This window comes from Crinia signifera, chromosome 7 (assembly GCF_055691185.1).
Source record: "Crinia signifera chromosome 7, ASM5569118v1, whole genome shotgun sequence".
NCBI classification, from domain to species: Eukaryota; Metazoa; Chordata; class Amphibia; order Anura; family Myobatrachidae; genus Crinia; species Crinia signifera.
In genome coordinates, this window is record NC_139223.1 from 50,769,490 (window position 1) to 50,791,443 (window position 21,954).

At 44.3% G+C, this 21,954-nt stretch overlaps 1 protein-coding gene across 2 annotated transcripts in view; it reads left to right on the forward strand.

Moving 5' to 3' along the window:
• MAD1L1 (mitotic arrest deficient 1 like 1) overlaps positions 1 to 21,954 on the forward strand; it is a 618,640-nt gene that overhangs the window by 7,254 nt on the left and 589,432 nt on the right. For both annotated transcript variants that reach the window (XM_083153057.1, XM_083153060.1), the window contains exons 5-9: positions 1,025 to 1,149; positions 1,571 to 1,652; positions 5,706 to 5,836; positions 11,686 to 11,800; positions 13,623 to 13,684. In XM_083153057.1, coding sequence (XP_083009183.1) covers positions 1,025 to 1,149; positions 1,571 to 1,652; positions 5,706 to 5,836; positions 11,686 to 11,800; positions 13,623 to 13,684 — 515 coding nt within the window. The remainder of the gene's footprint in view (positions 1 to 1,024; positions 1,150 to 1,570; positions 1,653 to 5,705; positions 5,837 to 11,685; positions 11,801 to 13,622; positions 13,685 to 21,954) is intronic.

The following is a 21,954-nucleotide window of genomic DNA, read 5'->3' on the forward strand; positions in this document are numbered from 1 at the left end:
TGCAGGAGATTAAGCTTATCACATCTGTTGTAGCTTTCTTAGCATCTCGGATATCTTTTTAAAAGAACATTAAGTGTCAATTATCGATCTAGATAACAATGACATATATGTTATTGTGTTTTATCACTTTTATATACATACGCATATAAATCAGTTGCTGTAGTAAAGTTGATTGCACATAGAAAAGGGCTAATATTGATAGTTCTCAGTTGCGCCCACAGCGACCCATTGAATTGAAGGTGCAATGCTCTTCCTTTTCTTGTGTTGTAGTGACAGCTAACTTTAATCCTTAGTGGCTGCAAACTGTTCCCCCTTCACTCCAGGGTCTCTGTACGCTTGTGACAGAATTTTGTATATACTAGCGCTGTTCCAGCTGGAAAACTCTAATGCTTGAAACCCTGGTGTGAATCCCTGACCTAAAGGAGACCTTGAGATGGTTACAGACCTAACTGATATCAAACTCTCCTGCTGCTGGTGCACTGTGTATCGTCCCTGCAGATGTTCTGAGTCGGGAACATTGATGCCTTATTATTTGGACCAGGAGTTGCCATAACGAACACATTAAGGTTCTAACCATGTAGTGCAACCTTGGTGATTTTAGGCATCCATCCAGAAAGTAGCAATGATTAGAAGCCATCACAGGGGGAGCATGGTTTATCTGCCAGATGGGTTTAGCGTGAGATGAGTGCTGTAGTAGAGTACTTGTAGCTCTCTATTTTATTCGTTGGCATTTTGGGAGACTTAGAACCCCACAGTTTTCTGACTGAGAAACCTGGGCATTCTGCAGTTCCTGTGAATAAAGTCTCTAGTTTCTTATACTGATACAGAAGTAGAGTAAAATGCTTCTGCTGTAAGACAGGGTTCCCAGGATTATAGGTTGAGCCCACAAGACATGCAATGCGTTTGGTCATTTATTTATTTTTGTTGGGAAGGCCACATTTGAAATCTGACTGTTATTATGCTGGTGTGAGGGGGTGCACCTTCTTTTTAGTGACCAATGTGCTCTTCTGCTCCTATTCGTCAGGCCCTAAGTGCATTGAAGGGGACAGTGTCTGAGCTCCAGTTGAAGATCATGAATCTAGAAATGCAGATAAAATCCCAGGAGATGGAGAAACAGGAGATGAAGGAGCAGATGGACTTCCAAAGCAAGTAAGTGCTGTATCCAGAACATGCGCCCTTCTCAGTCTTTGTAGAAACCGTAAACAATAATAGACGTCTGTACCATGGAGCTTTATGTTTAGGACCTAATATCATGCTTAGAAATTATTTATTATTATAATATATATTTATTTTGTGGCGGTTGGCTCTGTATGGAGTGTAAAGCCAATATTTATTGAATAAAAGGTCTGCAAATTGTCACCATTTGGAATTGATGCACTGGAAAATATGGGAACTGAGTCGGTACGGACTTCCTGATTAGCCATACTCCATGGGTTCCATTATCCTCTTTCCTCCACACTTCCTTGTCCAGTGCTGTGGGTCTTATGTTTTTTTCCTTTTGATAACAAGGAATGTGAACTGAGGGAGCCACTTGAGCCACTCAAGCATGACATACTCTTGTATTTTTCAGGAAATTACAAGATGGAAAACACACAACACAGTCGTTACAGGAACTGCAGGCACTAAATGCTGACTATGAATTAAAGATCAAGGTGGGTAAATCCGCTGTAGAGAATGGTGTTCTTCAATTGGAAATGGTTTATAATCGACAATATTTATAACATTATTTTTCCAATAAATGGTTAGTGCGTATTCTAAAGGGAATACATACGGATGACTGGCTATTTGAATACGAGCAGTCAGAATATGGATGCCGGCATCCCAATAAATGGAATTCCGACAGGGGTCCGGTATATTAAGCTTCTCTATACCACACCCTAACCCTCTATTTTTGCCTAACCCTAAACTTCCTACCGCACATCCTAAACCTAACCTCCCCACCAAGCAGCCTAGCCCTAACTCTCTCTGTATACTTAATATCAGGGTAACGGTAGTCTGGATTCCAGCATCTGCATCGATGTTGGTATTGCGGCGCTGACTGCCGGCATCCAAACAGCCGTGGTGTTAACCGCTTCCCCGCTAAAGTAATTGTTTTCACATCATATCCACTTGCTGGAAGCTGCCACAAACGAAAAAAAAAATAATCATCAAGTGTTGCGGTTTTCATCGATTTCAAAGTCAAGAACCACTTACTGTGCTCCCCAACCTTTTTCATGTACCTATATGTAACATTCAATTGGGCTTCACCTATTTGTGTGAAATCTGTATTGCAGCCTTTGAATCCCGGGCAAAATTTTCGGCAGGTCTTCTTTTTTTTTTTTTTTTCTGGATGAATTCAACTCGCCCTATTCAATCCCGGTGCCTATATTTGGAAGCGGTACATCTGTCAGAACAGACTTAGGTCTACAGTCATTAGGTCGACTGTCCCCAAGGTCGACAGGGTTAAAGGTTGACGTGGCTCACGGTCGACATGGGCCAAGGTTGACGTGGCTCACGGTCGACAGTCATTAGTTTTTCACTGTTTTTTTGGTACTTGTGTATTTTGGCGGCGCCCATCGCATACCATAAGGCATACGATGGTATGCGATGCGACGCGATATTGCGCAATGCCATACAATTTTAAAATTGTATGACATTGTATATGGCATACAATGCGATGCGATTAAACATTGTATAAGCACCCTAATGGGTGCTTACAATGTTAAATGCACCCCCATGCCACCCCCCCCACTATAAACGTGAACCCGAAGCGTGGCGAGCGCCGGCGGTACGCGTCCTCCGACCTTTTCATACCCCCACTATCCACGTCGGCGTGGAGTTGAGAATAGAAAGTGTGGCGAGCGCAGCGAGGGGACGCGGATACCTGTGAAGCCCGCGAAGGGACACCGATACCTGTGAAGGTATCCGCGGGGCTCGCTGCACTCGCCACGCTTCGGGCTCGCTGCGCTCGCCACACTTTCTATTCTCAACTCCACGCCGACGGAGGACGCGTACCGCCGCCCCTCGCGGGCTCGCTGCGCTCGCCACGCTTCGGGTTCACGTCTATAGTGGGGGGGGTGGCGTGGGGGTGCATTTAACATTGTAAGCACCCATTATGGTGCTTAAAAGCACCCTTTAGGGTGCTTATACAATCTTTCATCGTATAGGGGCCAAAAATCGCGTCGCATCGCATGCCATCGGGTGCATGGCATGCGATGATAACATCGCGCAATGGAAATCGGGGGCACCGCTATAATACACAAGTACCGTTTTTTTTACCCGAATGTTGACACAGTCGACATGGACACAGTTGGAGTCGAACCTCGCACTGCTTCGGGCACGGTGCCTCGCTGCGCTCGGCACACTATTTTATTCTCCCACCACGCCCTAGTGAATGTTAGGGCATGAAATACCACCTGTCCGCACATGTTGGCTCAAAAAACATTGAAAACCTCATGTCGACCTAATGACTGTCGACTTAAAACCATGTCGACCCTGGCCCATGTCGACCTCAAGTCATGTCGACCTTTAACCATGTCGACCGTGGGCATAGTCGACCTTCCGGGGTCGACCGAATGACTGTCGTCCTAAGTCTGGTCTGACAGATGACCGTTTCCCCTATATTTGGCCTCGGTGAAAAAAAATAGATACTATAACCTGTAAAATTGACGCAAATTCATGTGGTTTTAGTTAATATGCAGCAGTTTTCACCCATTTTTGCGGCCGTTTTCCCCATGCCAAGTCGCCGTCCCCAAAAAAGGTGAAATGGCATGGGTGAAAATACCCCTGATTGACTACTGATAGGCTAATCTGATGAAAAACTCCCCCAGGTTTGGCTTTGCCCCGTTATGTCCTATGCTAAACAGCTTGAGAACACCCATTTGCTGTCCATATACTTTTTCCATTTAGTGTAAGATTATTTTGGCTTTTATTCATTCTTTTCACCAATTGCATATAAAATAAATTATGAACCTGTTTAAGCTTTTAGCTTGCAGGATACCATATTTCTAGGGGAGTTAATGCTCTCCTTCAGTATGATAAAATGGGTACTGCAGTATTAGTATTACTTCCTCTCAGCGTCGAAATCTAAGATTTTATTGTGATCAGAATCTCTTTGGTGTCTGTTTTGTGTTTGTGTGGGCTTCTCGGCCTTCTAGGTCTGGACCGGCTCCTGGCAGAGAATAGAGAAAGGCTGGACCAAACCACCTTGCTACTGAGCTGAGGCGTTGTACTTCATGTTCTGGGCAGGTGCAAGGTCTAGCTGAGTATCTACACCCTGCCGGGGGGGGGGGGGGGAAGGGGAAGTCAGACTCCCCCACTGGTAGGGAGGGGAGAAGCATCGGGCTGAGTAGTTGGGGATTTTGTTAGCCTCTGAGGGAGAGTCACTTGAAAAGCCCGGTCTAGTATCCAATCCCAAGAAGAGTGGAAAAGCTGGAACCGAGTAGATTGCTCTCTGTCTGGTGCTTGCCAATTGCCCTTAGTCAGAGAGACAGCGAAAAGCCCAGCCTAGTACTTATTTAGGTGCTTGTGTAGTTTCACGGCGGCACTTCCCTGCAGATCGCATCGTATGCAATTTGCATACGATTCGATACGCAATGCTATTTAGCACCCCCCACACTATCCACGTCACCCCTAAGTGTGGCGGTACGTGTACTCGTGACCTGTTCATACCCCCACTATCCAAGTCGGCGTGAAGTTGATTTTATAAAGTGTAGCGAGCCCTGCAAGGGGACATGGATTACTGGACGTGTATTCCGCGTCTGCTCGCACGATTCCGGGACATTTTAAGTGTCCCCTCACGGGGCTCGCTGCACTGGCCACGCTTCGGGCTTGGTGGCTTGTGGCGCTCGCCACACTTTATAAAATCAACTCCACGCCAATGTGAATAGTGGGGGTATGAGCAGGTCGCAAGGACGCGTACCGCTGCGCTCGCCACAGGGGGGATGTGGATAGTGGGGGATAGCGAGCCCGAAGCGTGGCGAGCGCAGACGGAAAACTAAGCAAATAGCTTAGTGGGCGCCCAACTAACATATAAGTACCGCGATTTGCATGCGATCTGCTGGGAAGTGCCGCCGTGAAACTACATTTATTTTTTCCCCCTCTAACGTTTCACGTTTTCTGTAGCTTTGGCACTTTTTTGGGGCTTTGTGTATGACCCTTATGGGCCATCCATTCCCCAATGTACCGAAGCTCTCATCCTTTCGGGGAGAGCTTCGGTCCCTCGAGAGCGACCTCGAACCGCAAGGAAGAGGGGAGCCTACTGCGGGTCTCTCTAAACCTTCAGGTACGGAGGACCCACTGTCCTAACCCTTCCAGTGGTTGAGGAAAGCGGATCTCCTAAAATTCGGTGAAGAGGACCCAACGATCCCTTTTTTCCCTTCTTCGGCCTTATGACTGAAAGGGGTTAGGGGAGTAATTGGGGTCCTTCTCCTTTTGGGAGAGGGTCCATAAGTGCGTACAGCCCCCTATGCACGATTTAGGTCACTGCACTGGGTGTTAGGAGCACACCTCAGGCTATCTGGGGGAAAAAAATGATTGTGTTTGTGTGGGCTGCCTCCCACAATGCTGTTCTTTAAAGGCTAAAAAGAAAAGCCATGACAAATGCATACAGGAGGCACATTCGCCTTCTTCCATGTGCAATATGTGTGAATGAGCCTGGGTGATTGTATGCCTCAATATTGCCCACTCACAGGGATAACTATAAAATATTGTTCTAACTTGCTCAGACTCTAGAACAGACGCTGTCCTCCCAGGAACAGGATGCCACAGTAGTGAAGTGCATGAAGTCTGATCTGGAAAAGATGCCAAAGATGGAGAAGGAGTTGGAGCAACTGAGGCAAGAGAACGCTTACCACAGGTATGGCTGTAGAATGGAAATGTAAGCCCAAACGAAAGACTAGATATTTGAATAGTGACTACTTAAGTGAAGCTGCACACGAACCCCGTGTAACCTTTGTTGCACCTGGATTTCCAATGTCAGGAGCCACATTTTGGATACAGCAATACAGCCTTCATAATCTGGTAGCGCTGTGCAGTGACATCATTCCAATCCACTATTGCAGTTTCAGTACGTATGACCTTCTGCTCACAATTCCTCCATTAATCCAGGTCGATGTTGGAGAATGACTTGTTTAAGTCTACCACAAGTGTGTTACCACCTGTAATATAACTTGTATACTGTCTCTCTAGTTGAAGTAGAGAGCGATAGGTTTAGCTGTCATATGTCGTACTTCTCCACAACAGTCCCCGTTCAGTCGGAAGCCAAGATCCCTTTCCCACTCTTGTTATTGCCTGCTTACAAAATATCTGGTATCATCATGTAGCATTCTATGGGGCGAATTGACCCGAAATTTTTTTCGGGTGTGATATACGTTTCACATCTTTATTTTCTTTTTTTTTTAAACACAATTTATTGGTTGAATCACAGATAAATACATTCTCGTTACAGTACAAGAACAACAATAGGTATGCAAATCGTTATTGTTAAACATCGATGTGATCCGAACATTTTATATTAGGAGTGAGAGAGAGAGAGGAGCCTCGCGGTGGCAGTGTGGCTGGCTGCCAGCAGGAAAGTCTTAGCAAGGCGAGTAAGAGAGTAGAGAGAGCGATAGAGAGAGGGGGGAGTAGTGAGAGGAGGGTTTTAGAGGGGGTGAGAGCAGAGGGGGGGAGGGAGATGACTGAGACATCAGGGAAGGGAGGGATGGGGGAGGGGTGGCCTTCTATCCTAACAATCAGAAATCAAATGGGGGGGGGGGGAGTTTTGAGAAGAGAGCCAGGGGGACCAGACCTTATGAAATTTCTTAGTGGAGTGGCGTATGATGGACGTCATGTATTCCATTTTATGGATATACCAGATGCGGGAGATTACTGCTTGAAGAGGGGCTGGGGTGGATTTTTTCCAGTCGGTCGCTATTTGACATGTCATGGCAGCAGATATGTGGCGGAGTAATTTGTTCTGATGGTGTGTTAGCATGGGGAGATTTAAGGGAAGAAGAAAGTATCTGGGGTCGAGGGGGACGGCAATATCAAACAAGCTTGAAAGTAAAGTTGTTACTTCTTTCCAAATGTTGGCAATTTTCGGGCAGGACCACCAGATGTGCATAAAAGTTCCCTCAGCCGCGCATCCTCTCCAGCACCTATCTGAGGAATCCGGGAACATCTTTTGTAATCGGGAGGGAACGTAGTACCATCGATATAGGAGTTTATATATGTTTTCTTTGGTCTTCACACAGATCGAGCTGGAGGCGGCATTATCCCATATTTCCTCCCATTCTTCAGAGTCTAAAGGGTGACCTAAGTCTCGTTCCCAGGCCAGCTCATGTGAGGCCCTTGTGGGGTCGGAGTTTGTTTCCAGAAGCGAGTGGATTGCGGAAATTAGACCTCTGGTGGAAGAGCGCTTCCAGCAGATATATTCAAAAGATGTTAGGGATCTGGCAGTGAGGGTTGACACGGTTTTTGAGTGAAAGTGTCGGACTTGCAAGTAACGAAAGAAGTCTATGTTTGGGATTGCCGTGCCCCCACGAATGTCTGAGAACTGGGGAAAACTAGTATCAATGGCGATATCATTGAGGTAGTAGATCTTCTCTTTTATCCAACTATTAAAGGAGGATTGGCCGAGTCCGGGGGGAAAATCTGGGTTGTGAAATAGGGGGATTAATGGTGAGGGGGATGGTGCTAATTTAAATCTTTTGTTTACAAAGTCCCAAACAGTTAAAGACCGGGAGACCACTGGGTGGGCGAGAGTGGTGCGAGGGCGTCTGGCTCTGGGGAGCCACAGCAGGGATGCCATTGTGGCCAACCCCAGTGCTTCTGCTTCAATCTTTACCCATATTTTTTCCGCTCCCCAAGGATTACACCATTGAGCGCTTTGTGACAGTTGGGAGGCATAGTAGTATCTGGAATTCCCAGGCCACCCTGTTTTGAGGGACGTTGAAGTAGCTTTAGTCTAATTCGGGGACGTTTTTTATCCCATATGAACTGGGAGGTTTGCTGTTGTAAGGTTTTGAAAACATAAGGGGGGATATATATTGGGAGAGTTTGAAAAAGGTAAAGGAGACGAGGGAGTATTGTCATTTTAACAGAGTTAATTCTACCTATCCATGAGATGAAGTAAGATGACCATGAAGTTAGATCTTTTTTAATCGTATCTAAGAGTCGGGGGAAATTAGCCTGAAACAGTTGGTGGTAATGTTGTGTAAGGTAAATTCCGAGATACTTGATCCTCTTTTTATTCCAATTACACGGGAGTAGGGTCTTTAAATCGGATTTGAGAGTTTCTGGGATATGAAAATCCAGTACCTCGGTCTTTTCTACATTTATTTTATAGCCTGAGTATTGAGAGTAGTGTCGTATCTCGGAGAGAAGAGATGGGAGGGATCCGGCCGGGTCTGAGAGAGTTATTAAAACATCGTCAGCATACAATGCAATTTTGTGTTCAGAAGGGCCAGTGCGGATACCGTGGATATTAGCGTTGTTACGTATTCTCGCCGCCAGGGGCTCCATAATAAGAGCAAATATGAGCGGGGAGAGGGGGCAACCCTGGCGTGTACCGTTCGCTATCTTGAATCTGTCAGATGTAGCTCCATTGACCGAGACCCGGGCTGTCGGAGTGCGGTATAATGCTCTAATGCCTTCTAAAAAAGTTCCAGTGAAACCCATCTTGCCCAGGACCGCAAAGGCAAAAGGCCAGGATATGCGGTCGAAGGCCTTTTCTGCGTCGAGTGCTAGGACCAGGGATGGAGTTTTCTGCTTTTGGATGATGTGGATTAGGTCTACCGCCCGCCTCGTATTGTCTGACGCTTGGCGACAAGGGATGAAGCCAACCTGGTCTGGGTGGACCAGGTGAGGGAGTAATGGGGCTAGCCGGTTAGCCAAGATTTTGGCGTAGATTTTTAGGTCTACGTTCAGTAGTGAGATCGGTCTGTAGTTGGAGCATTTAGTATGATCTCTGTCCGGCTTTGGGATCACCACAATGTCTGCTTGGGTCGCTTCCGTGGTGAAGGCAGCGCCTTCTAGGATGTTGTTAAAGAGCTCGGTGAGGTGAGGGGACAACTCCTTCGCACAAAGTTTATAGTATTGGGCTGTAAAGCCGTCTGGGCCTGGGGCAGCAGAGGATCGCATGGAGCGAATTGCCGCGATGGTCTCTTCCCCCGAGATACGAGCATTAAGAGGGGAGAGCTGAGAGTCTGTGAGTGTGGGCAGAGGTGTGTCGGCCAGATAGGAGGGTAAGTTCTCCGTTGTAGTTGGGGAGGTAGGAGAGGGGTCAGTCAGGTTGTATAGAGAGCTATAAAATGTACGGAATTCCTCTACTATTTCTTTAGGGTCGTAAGTAAGGGAGTCTAGCTTCCGGGAGTATAATTTGTCGATCATTTTGGACGCTTGTTGGCGACGTAGTTTATTAGCTAGGAGCGAATCTATTTTGTCTGCTTTATCATAGAAACGTTGTTGGAGTTTCTTTAGGATGGTCGCGGCACGGTGTGAGAGGAGTGTATTTAGCTGGCCTCTTAGCGTTTCAATTTGTGATAGCAATATGGGGCTGGGGGAAAGTTTGTGTTGGGCTAATAGTGTTGCAAGCTGAGATTCCAAGGTCTGGACTTGTGCAGCTGCTTTTTTTCGAATTGCTGAAGTTTTTGAAATAAGTAAGCCTCTGATTGTGGCTTTATGTGCTTCCCAGAGGATTCCCGTGGAAATATCGGGGGTGGTGTTTTCTTTGAAGTAGTTTCACATCTTTATTTTCATAGGGCTGTCCGATTAATATGTCTGTCTTTCTGTCTGTCTCTCATCTGAAAAATGTTACTTTTTCACACAAACACATAGGATACATGAAAAATGTACGATTTTTTTTTTTTGTGCTGCCGTGATTAGGCACAAAATGTCTTATCTGGGTTTGGTTTTGCCTGTTGCAGGCAAAACATAATCTTTGGCGCTACTTGGGTAACCCGGGGGAGCTGATTGTATACCTTGTATATTTTATACATGAATAAAAGGATACTGGCCTTTTGTATGAAAGTCATTCCTCTACATAAAGGAATAACAATAACTTTGTCAGGTCAGTGCTGGGGGTATAGAGATGTGTCCTCATATATTGTTTCTGCAGTCGTGCTGTGAGACTCGTTGGACATCTCGGACCCAAGAATACTCTGCTTATTAATTTGATATGTGACACTTCTATATCTGTGTGCAATGGAGTCTCGGTGCTGCTGCTTCGTCTTGGTAAATAGGCGAAGTAGGAAGCATTATACTCGCACAACAAGTGCAGTATGGAAAGCTGTTGTGTAACTGCAGTTCCTCCCAGCATGTCTTACAAGCAGTATGCTTGGAATTGCAGCTGTCCACAGGGGCCAGAAAAGGCCAAATCCTGTTGCCTATGCAGTGTTTTATGTATGGACACTATACCCAGATCATGCTTACCTGCTGGTTACTGGAGCAGTGTGATTGAAATGGGGGGTCCTGGGAAGTAATCATTTATGTATGCCCTCCCATTCAGTAAGGGCTGTTTCACACAGTACGGTTCCTGCCGCACGGTGAAATCCCGTACGGTCAGGGAGCCGCGCCGCACTCAGAATTTTATAATGGCAGGGATGGCCACAGCCCGGCAGCCGTCCCTTCCAGTGGGGGGATCCGGCTGCAGCCGTGCGGCCGGGCCGTGGCCGTCCTGTGTGAATGGACACAATAGTGTCCATTCACAACTGCTGAGTGCGGCACGGCTCCCTGGCCGTACGGGATTTCACCGTGCGGCAGGAACCGTACTGTGTGAAACAGCCCTATGGGGCCTTTTTTATACCTGCGGCCTTCTCTTCCTGTTAGCTTGAGCACCAGATCTGGGTAAACACAGAAAGATTTATTTGTCCAATCTGTCGGGTGGGAACAAAAATCTTGTATTGGAGCCAATGACGATCTATTTTATTCAAACCATTGGAAAACAGACGATGGTCGTTCAGTCGAAAAATGTTAAATCCGTTTTATTTTAACCAATGTATCCAAACAATTGTTTTTCTTTTTCCAACATTTGGGAACAAATTGTTCATTGTCATTTTGGAAGAATAAATCTTTAGATGTGTACCCAACTTACTCAATGTGCCTTGCAATGACAAGTGTGCGGAGTGCTACCGATATGATTAACAAATATTCTTTTGGTACTTGTTTAGTTTCACGGCGGCAGCATGGCCGCGCGTCTGAGTCCCCTTGCGGGGCGCGCCCACGCTACGCGCTCGGTGGCTCGCTGCGCGCGCCACACTATCTAAAATCAACTCCATGCCAACGTGGATAGTGGGGGTATGAACTATCCACGTTGGCATGGAGTTTATTTTAGAAAGTTTGGCGAGCGCCGAACCCGGAAGTAGCGCGCGGCCATGCTGCCGCCGTGAAACTAAACAATGAAGGGGGCGAGTTGCTGCTGCTGTAAACGCTGGCAACCGCACTGCAATTTGTCCTCTCCCCTCACACATACAGCCTGATCCTGCCTCTGCATATTTTATAATGCTGCGAACAATGGCCTGGGAGACTGGCACTAACGTAAGTGCGACATACAGCTGCACTTGCATCCATGATGGTGTCGGGGGTAATTGGATTGAGCCTTCATTTCTGTTTTAAGAAGCATGGAGTATTACCTACAGTATTTACTTCATAGTAGTGGAATAAATGTAGAAACCCATGTCCTAACCAATAATCAATGTGTAATGATGTATTCTTCTCTGCTGGCAGGGAAATGAGAGAAAATAATGCACTGCTAATGGAAGAGATGGAATCCCTGCGTAGAGCAGCTGAGCGCAGTGACCGGGTGAAGGAGGAACTGGTGGCATTGGAGTTGGATAGAGAAGTGAGTAGTGTAACGTTTTGTGGAAACGAGAAATATATATTCCAATTAGCCCCTCATACTGGTGCTTGATTTCTTGTCAAGAAAGCTTTGTTTGTATACACTTGTGTCTCATACAGCAGCCGTTCCCAACCTTGGTCCTAAAGGCACCCTAGAAGTGCAGGTTTACTATTATTTTTAGTTTCTTATATAGCGCAGCAGATTCTGTTGCGCTTTACAATTGTAGGCAGTGATGCAATAGACTGGGTAACAGACAGACTTGGAGGTAGGAGGGCCCTGCTGCAAGCTTACAATCTATAGGGATATAGGAGGGAAACACAAGGACAGGCACCAGTAATAGCATAGCAGTCCCACCAAGTTACAAGTCCAGAAGGGAAGCTATATAATACATACGTGCCTCAGAGGGTAATGCGTGTAGAACTTAAATATGATAGGCTTGCCTGAAGAGGTGAGTTTTCAGGGAACGCTTGTAAGTTTGGTGGCTAGTGGAGAGTCTTATTGTGCATGGAAGGGCATTCTATAGGGTGGGAGCAGCCCGATGAAAGTCCTGTAATAGGGAATGGGAGCTAGTGATCCGTGCAGAAGCGAGACGCAGATCTTGTGCAGAGCGGAGTGGTCGAGATGGGAGATATTTTGTGATAAGTAAAGTGATATAAGCTGGTGCAGCATGGTTAATAGCTTTGTATGCAAGTAGAAGTGTGTTATATTGAATAAGGTAGAATACAGGCAACCAATGGAGGGACTGGCAGAGCGGATCAGCAGACGATGAGCGTCTTGCTAGGAAGATCAGCCTAGCAGCAGCATTTACAATGGATTGCAGTGGTGAGAGTCTGTTCTTGCGAAGACCAGTTAGGAAACTATTGTAATAATCAATGCGGGATATAATGAGTGCATGGATAAGAGATTTAGTAGTGTCTTGTGTGAGATACGGTCGTATTTTAGATATGTTTTATTACATGCATGATTTCGCGACAGATTGAATGTGGGGAACAAAGGACAGTTGAGATTCGAGGATGACCCTTAAGCAACGAACTTGTGGGGTAGGGTAGATTGTCGAGTTGTCAACAGTTATGGAGATATCAGGTTGGTAACTGTTCTTGGCTGGTGGGATTATAAGCAATTCCATTTTGGAAATATTGAGTTTGAGGTGGCAAGAAGATATCCAAGATGAGATGGCAGAGAGGCATTCAGAGACTCGGCCCAAGACCACTGGTGACAACTCTGTGATTGATAGATGGATTTGAGTATCGTCTGCATACAAGTGATACTGAAATCCGAAGGAGCGGATTAGTTTGCCGGGAGATGAGGTATAGATTGAAAAAAGCAGAGGTTTATGGTATATCAATACTTCAGCCTAGAGCAGTGGTTCCAATCCTCGGTCCTCAAGTACCCCCAACAATGCACATTTTCCAGGTCACCCGGCAGTTGCACAGGTGAACTCATTATTCACTGACGCATCTTAAAAGATCCACAGATGGAACTAATTATTTCACTTGTAATTCTGTGTGGACACCTGGAAAACGTGCACTGTTAAGGGTACTTGAGGACCAGGGTTAGGAACCACTGCCACAGATGGGTAAATTCAAATAACGGGGAGACTAATTACTGTAGGTCACCTTAAACCTGAACTCTTGGTGTGCTTGAGGACAAATGGAAAAAATAAAAACAAGTCAGTTTGCTATTTTAGTGACCCATTATGTGTACCGTTGCACTGAAACCTCGTGTGTCATTGATTTGGCTTGCTCTCAACGGCTGAATTGTAATCAGAAGAGAATGCTTTTATTTTGGAATGTGACTTTATTTATAGATTTCTTTTTTATTATAGAAAATACTTAAGAAATTGAAAAATTGGGAAAACCTGGAACAAACGACTGGTCTTAATATCAAGTAGGTGATTTGCATTTTGGTCTTTGTGGCTGCAAATGTTACAATGTCACCTGGTATTTACTGTACATTGGAGCAATGTATTAGTGGTATATCAGTGTATCTGGAGATGACTCTTATGTGTCGCAACAGATGTCTGTAAATAACACATTTTCAATTTAGTCCTATGGACTCTCTGAATATACAGTCAAAAGGGTCATGCTTATTCAGCACCAAGGGTGCTGGTACCGTGTCATGTTAATGCCGGCGACGTCCCCCTGAATACACACCAATCAGGGGCTGAAATCAGCCCCACTTAACACAAGTGTTAAGAGCCCCATGGTGCAGTGGGATGCAGTTAAAATCCTGGCGGTCGGGATCCCGGCGTTCAGAATCCCGACCGCCGAAATCACGACACTTTCTCCCTCCGTGGGTGTCCACGACACCCCTGGAGGGAGAATAAATTAGCATGCCGAGCGTAGCGAGGCACCGGGGCCGCTGCGTGGCGAGCGCAGCGAGCCCGCAAGGGGGGGGGCGGGGCGATCCACGTCCCCCCCCCTTGTCGGGATTTCGGTGGTCGGGATTTTGAACGCCGGGATCCCGACCGCCGGGATTTCATACTGAATCTGGTGCAGTGACCTCTTATCTTAGCCAATGTAAAGTGTACATTGCACAGAATAGGATTGATTCCAATGTGTCATACTTTTGCAAAAAGGTATTTACTCTGGATTAATCCTTATTCTATTCTGCGGCAGCCGCACATCACACCCTTCACGCCGAATAGGATTGACTGTGAAATAAATTATTAGACTTTGATCAGTAATGAATGGTGCTTATGAAAAATGGGTTTAGATGTAGAGTTTACATGTGTGCTATTCTATGCAGAAAGCTGATTGGGGTGTAAAAAAAAAGTGTGTGGGTTATTCAGACCCTGTGTGTGATTTTGCAGAGCCCTGTGATCATATAGATCGTACAGGTCTGTGAATGTCTTCCGATCATATCACCTATTAGCGGACAGCTGCAACTCTATTTGGAACTCACCATCGAATGATTTTTCCAGTGTGTGCAGTCTGTGCATAACCCTGACCTTTCCATGATTGTGGGATAGAAACAGGCTGATCTCGGCCGGAGCGGACGTCACAGGCCCTCCCTGAAAATGCCTGGACACGCCTGCATTTTTTCCTGACACTCCCAGAAAACGTCAGGTTATCAGCCCCAAATGCTGGCTTCCTGTCAGTGAAGTTGTGAGGGGATTGCACTTAAACAAAAAAAAAAATTGATAATTTGTTGCTGTTTGGCCTCGCGCATGCATAAGATCATCTTGCGAATTCGCTCAACAATCAACTGAATATTCCCCCAGTTTTTAAATATAAACCATTGTGAGTCAAATTAATTTACTAATTTCTCTTCATATTTAGCAGTAGTGCAAGTCCTAGGTGTTAATATGAAGGTTTTATAGATACTTCTGCAAGATTTCTGGAATATTCTCAGATTGTCAGAATGTCATCAGCTTTGCTGTCATAGGAGCGGCGTGTGACTGTAATAAAGGTATAGAAAAAAAAGATCAATGTAAAATAGAAAGATATACATGAGGATTTAGTGAGCGTTTACTTCATTATCAACGTCTACAACACAAGGATGATTAGAGAGGGAGAGATCTTTTCGTTTTTCCTGTGTACTTTAATCCACAAAAAACATTGGAATGTTTTCAAACTTTATCCAATTGAGGATCATCTTCCTGCTGCACCCCAGATAGTATACAGTCCTGCTAGAACCATTAAATCTATGGTTTCTAAAAGCCAACTTGAGGTTGTACCCAGTCACACATCCAGTGACACTTTTTATTTCCATTAAAGGTTGTTACTCATGTAACAACTGTAAAGTATGTCCCTTTACTCAGACTGTAAGATCAAGGATTTTATTCATTGTAATTCGACCTATATTGTATATTTGTTAAAGTGTGGGTGTGGATTAAAGTACATAGGAAAAAACGAAAAGATGCCTAAAAATCCATATTTTAGAGCACCTCAGGAATATTAAACACGGGGTAACCAATCATCGTGTCTCCTGACACTTTAAAGATTGCCATGGCTGCGATCCAACAAGTTTGTTGGTAAACGGCATAGAAAAAATCCATCCATCAAAAAGGGGAGGGGATCTAGAAAAGTTTCTGCTAAAAAGTGAGACTTTCTGGATCCTCAGCCTTAATACACTCGCTCCAGTAGGTTTAAATAAGGGGTGCGAAATCACTCCTTTTTATTAATTGAATTTTTATAATATTTTTTGTTATGTGAATGAGGCTTTTATGGACTCTTCGGGTACTACATTTTCTATGCGGTTTTTTTATGTATGTTTCTATGCATTTTTTTTTTTTTTGTAATCAATTTAGGTGTGATAAACAATTCTTGTGATGTGGAAATATGTTTCATATTTTATTTATCCATGTGTTTTATATGTGATTTGATGCACTTTCTGTCACTTTCAAGGCTGCTAATGCGTTTTTTTGGAAGAAATAGTTATGGTGCTGACTTTTTTTAAATATTCATGACCACATCAGTATTTTAATCTGAGTTATATATATATATATATATATAATGTTGCGCTTTTATAACAGAGCGACGTTTGCAACATTGTAAGTTCATTATTTCATGCTAAACTCCTGTTCCAAAGTTGGTTCGATATAGATTCAACTATTTTATGTATATATTTTTCATTCTTAAGTTTTTAATAAACCATCTGTGAATGCAGTCTGTCAAATTAACAACAGTTAAAGCGACGTGTCCTATATTTTCTTAGCTAAAATTGCCCAGCCTCTCTGTTGCTTGTGAACGTGAGCCGTAGCCGCGCCCTCTGACGAAGTCCCAGTGACGAAACGTGTCAGGGTGTGGCCTGCTACGTTCACCAGCATCGCTTACCTGGAGGCTGCTCCCGGGAACGGCGTTTCTCTCATTCCTGCAGTGCAATCCAGCGCTAGCCGCATCGGAGACGAGGAGACGGACCAGTGCTGATTCAGCGAGCTGTCTTTGCCTGGTGTTAGATCATGCCTTGTGGTAACCAGCCCACAGTGTTTTGTTCTTAGGTACGAGCAATGGTTTTGCAGTATCGTGGAGTCTGCTAACTCCTTTTATGTTAAATAAAACACTCTTTTAATACACTAGGAAGAGCTCCTTCTCACTTCTCTGTTTTATCTAGATCCTCCCGTGGACCCGTGAGGATTGTCCTATGTAAAGTGAGCTGCAGTCCAACCTAGGACTTTGGTGTTTTATTCACCACATTGCACGCCTGCAGGTGGATTGCTGGACTCTACTGACTCTGGTGCAATCAGCGCTATTACACCCAATCTGCTTCCATATACTATATCTCTCACAATTATAGAACTTTGCTGAAACATAAGTTCTTTATAGGATTATGAAAAAAAACAAAAAACAAATGTTGATGTTCCAAAGGAAACTGTGTCAAGAAGGCTTTAGGGGGCTATTCACTCCCCACTGCTATTTCCAACAGGGAAAATTGCAGCGGGCGCCTATTCAATGCAGTCTTGACCGACCGCATTGAATAGGCGGATCGACAGAACGGGCCTGACTTTAAAAGCCGTCGGGCCCATTTTTACCAAAAACAGCCGTGCATTGTAGCAGTCACAGCCGTTTACACGGACACACCCCCTTTTTGACGATCGGCAGGCGGGACATTGAATCCCGTTTTGCCATTTGATGTCGAGCAAAATGAAAACCGCAAGGGTCATGGCAGTCAGGACATACCGACAGTGGTGACCTGGGATTGAATACCCCCTTAAATGTACAAATGTAACATTCATACAGATGGGTCAGTACAATTAAGTTGGTTTCTGCGAGTCCTTCTCATGGTGAAATCGCACTGCAAATTGCATTTTCAATCCAATTCCACACTCATGTTACTTTTCTAAATGAAAGTCACAATTTTTGTTGGGTACATTTTTCAGGTGATTTATTTATAGAGAGTTTGTCAAAACATCACCCAGATTTTCTCGCTGGATTCCTTCCCTCCAGCAGGAATGTCTTATCATTGCCTTTTCTCCCTTGTGCGTGTTCTGCCGATCCCAAAGGATGTCAGACATGGGCTGCTTATATCCTTCACTTTTTAGCATAGACGTGTTTTTTTGGGAACAGCAGAGGAGCGAAGTACCGTTTGAGTTGGGCCGTGATCTTCTTTACCTCTCCAACTTTTCTGTCAGATGGTGTAAAGACTTTTAGAAGTGGAGACTTTTAGAAGTTGGCCATTTTGTTTAGTTCATCTTTTAAACCATGACAGAATTCATAGATTTTAGCAGCCACATTAAATTCCGTGCCATTTTGGGCAATTGGCATAGTGATTTTCAACCTCGGACCCCCAACAGTTCATGTTTTACAGATCACCTGGCAGGTGCACTCATTATTCACTGACACATTTCAAAAGATCCACAGGTGGAGCTTATTTTACTTGTGATTCTGTTAGGAGACCTGCAAAACATGCACTGTGTGGGGGTACTTGTGGACCAAGGCTGAGAACCATTGCATTAGTTAAATGCCCTCGATTGTGGCAGCACAATGTGGATAATAAAGTTCTTTGAAAAATGGTTCAGAAACAGAGGTGACCATTTCAGGATGAGGGAAGGTGAAGATCAGGGATGCGGTTAATTTCCCGGCGGTCGGGATCCCGGCGGTCGGAATCCCGACCGCCGAAATCCCGAAACTTTCTCCCTCCGTGGGTGTCCACGACACCCATAGAGGGAGAATATAATAGCGTGCCGAGCGTAGCGAGGCACCGGGCCCGCTGCGTGGCGAGCGCAGCGAGCCCGCAAGGGGGGGCGATCCATGTCCCCCCCTTGTCGGGATTTCGGCGGTCGGGATTCCAGTGTCGGGATTCCGACCGCCGGGATCCCGACCGCCGGGATATCATATCGGATCCGAAGATCATACCCAGGTTTAGTCAATCAGTGGAATAAGTTTGTGGTCGCATTTGTTACTCCAGTACCACCTCTTGTTGTCCTAACGCTTCATTTTATTTACTCGTCATGCCTTTTAGGATGACTGATTAATGTGTGCCAACACATCTACAGAATTATTCCTGTTCAAACCGTTAATGCATAGAACAACAGATTGCTTGATTTATGGATAATGGGGATATTTACTTTTACACACCCTGACAGCACATGGGGATAATGGCGATCACTGCTCCTTAGGAGGTTTATTTAATACTAGTTAAAAGCCCGTCAAAATTACGGCTTCTGCAATGTACATTCACTTTCAGCTGTGACCGTTGTTATCCCACAAACTCTCCACCCACCCCCAGTCCCTATCTGCTCCTACCTCCAATCTCTGTCTTCACAGATCCCCCTCTCCATATCTAGCAAGTTTGAAATAGATCAGTGTCCCTGCAAAAATTGCTTTCACTTTTTTAATGACATCTTTTAGCACACAAAGGAGTAATTTGGTCTGTTGAATGGTCACTGATTGTACTTCACCCATAGAGGTGAGGAGTAGTTAGCCTTTTACATATATATAGATAATCGGCCACTGAACCCTGTAAAGGATATTTCTTATAACTCTTTTTAGTACAACACAAACCTGTGCCAGCACCAGACAAATGCGCTGCGTTATGACGGAGCAGCTCTTACTAGCATGTGGATGCTTTTCTATACACAAAAAAACATTTACCGCCAGAATTTTGGTCCCGTATCGTGAATATTAGTAGTTAATGTCACCGGTTCCTAGTAAATCAATAGGCCATTTTGTCATGGCTATCCCCTAAGGAGACAAAATGGCTGTCTCCATTGTGTATATGATTGATGCTTGTGCGAGTCGCTAACCATATACCTTACTGATGCGCAATGATTTGACAGATATGTTCACGGTAAAATAAAAAAAACTCATTTTGAAATGAAATAAGACACAGGAATGCATATTTCCTAGAATGCTTATTTATTCCTAAATGGGAATATGAAGAGCTGGTGATTTAACAGTAAATTACTTTTTCCTGCTTTCTGCTCATTATGAAATCCAATTATAATGGTTCCATATGTGTTTACGATCTTCCTCGTAATCACCAGCATCTGTCACTCTCTTTTTTCCTTTTTCTGCATAATGCTTAGTTCGGCCTTTGTAGCATTCAGTCGGATGCTGGCGCTATGACACTACCTATGCTGGATAATGCCTCAGTATTACACCTAAGTGACTTTCTGGTTGGGGTAGGGGGGGTGGGGGTGAGGGGAAGAGGGGGGGAGACGTGTTTAAGCTTTTACTTACCTCAAGCTGTTCATGTTTAATGAAGTAATTTAGCAGCAGGAGACAAATGGAAGTGAGTGACAAGTTTTTTGCTCCAGTCTAATAACATCTTCATTTAAAATTAGACTATGCAGTTGAAGCAGTGAGATTTTGATTAAGCCACGTAACATCGAGAAATCTTTCAGAGAGAGAATATGTATTTATTAAAGAACAGAGTGAAAAAAGTTAATTGTGCCCAAGGAAATAATTTATGGCTATGTTTTTTAATAATTCGCCTCTGGTGCTTTTCACACTTCAATAAAATGTTATCCTGTTATTGCTAATGTAAGGCTTGGGTCTCTGTGGTCTGGGGGCTCGGGCCTGCTGGGGATGGTGTGATTGACATACTGTGGGCTTGTATTCCTAGAGCAGTGATGTCATGAGGGCAGTTTAGAAATACAGGTGCAGTATCAAATAGGTGCAGTGGTTGCAAAATTCCATCCTCAAGGTATCCGAACAGTACAGGTATTAAGGATTGCCATGCTTGAGCACAGATGGTTAAATTAACCTGAGCTATTAAATCACTTGCTCAAGCCTGGCTATATTTTAAATCTGGACCTGGTACCTTGAAGGCTCCAGTTGGGAACTATTGCAATATCTTATTCCCTTTTCTCATAATGACTCGTAAATTTGCCTGTACGACCTTTCACACTGCTTAGGACCAATTTTAAGCCCCATATACATTACACGATAAAAAAAAAAAAAAGATGCCGCTGTGACGGGCCCTTCTAGACGATATTGTTAAAAAAAATAAAATCTGAAAGTGTGTATGCTCCATTTCATTAACAATGCATACTCCCACACTACGTGAGTATTCCCCTCATCTGTGCATGCAGCTCAATCTGACTGTAGGCACAGCAGCGGACCCAGCGATGTCACCGAACAATATAGTTGACCGAAACGGTGTGTATGCACAATCTCGACCAGCGGCAACGCTGATATATTTCAGTTTATCAGCGGTGCGGCTAGTCAGCTCGTGTGTACTGAGCATTAGTTTTACCAGGTCTGCGCTGTTGCATCTATTTTTGTCTTACTGTGCATAGATCAGTACTGACCCGGCAAATTTCAGATGGCTAATGAAAAGGTTAATAGCTACAAATCATAGCTTAACCCCTTCCTGACACAGCCAGTTTTTGCCTTCCTGACAGAGCCCTTTTTTTCAAATCTGACATGTCTCACTTAAGTGGGGATAACTTTTTTTTGCTTTTACTTATCCCAGTGATTTTGAGATTGTTTTCTCGTGACACATTGTACTTCAAATTAGTGGTAAATTTGGGTCGATACAGTCTGTGTTTTTTTGTGAAAAATACCAAAATGTCGTAAAAAAATGGAAAATTTAGCAATTTGCAAAATGTTAAATTTTCTGCTTGTGAGACAAATAATCATACCACTCAAAATAGTTAATAACTAACATAGACCATATGTCTACTTTATGTTTCCATCATTATTTCAACTTCCTTTTAATTTTTTTGGACACTAGGAGGCTTACAATATGAATAGCAAATTCTCAAATTTTCAAGAAAATTTCTAACACTGATTTTTTTTAGGGACCAGTTCAGTTCTGATGTGACTTTGAGGGACTTGTATGTGAGACACCCCCATAAATGATGCCATTTCAAAAACTGCACCCCTCACAGTATTCAAAACAGCATTTTGGATGTTTGTTAACCCTTTAGGTGTTTCACAGGAATTAAAACAAAGTGTAGGTGAAATTTCAAAATTTCATTTTTTTTGCAGATTTGCAATTTTAATACATTTTTCGGTACTTATGTATTATCTGGACTCCCATGTTAAATGCACCCCATTTTTTCATACCCCTACTATCCAACTACGCATGGAGTTGATTTTATATAGTGTGGCGAGCGCAGCGAGCCACCGTGCCCGAAGCGCGGCGAGCGCACGCGGTCTCATAAGAAAAACGGAAGCCCAGATATTACATAAGTACCCATTTTTCTAAGGAACACAGTAGATTTTACTAGAGAAATGTGACTAAAAATTGATTCCCCCAATTCTTTT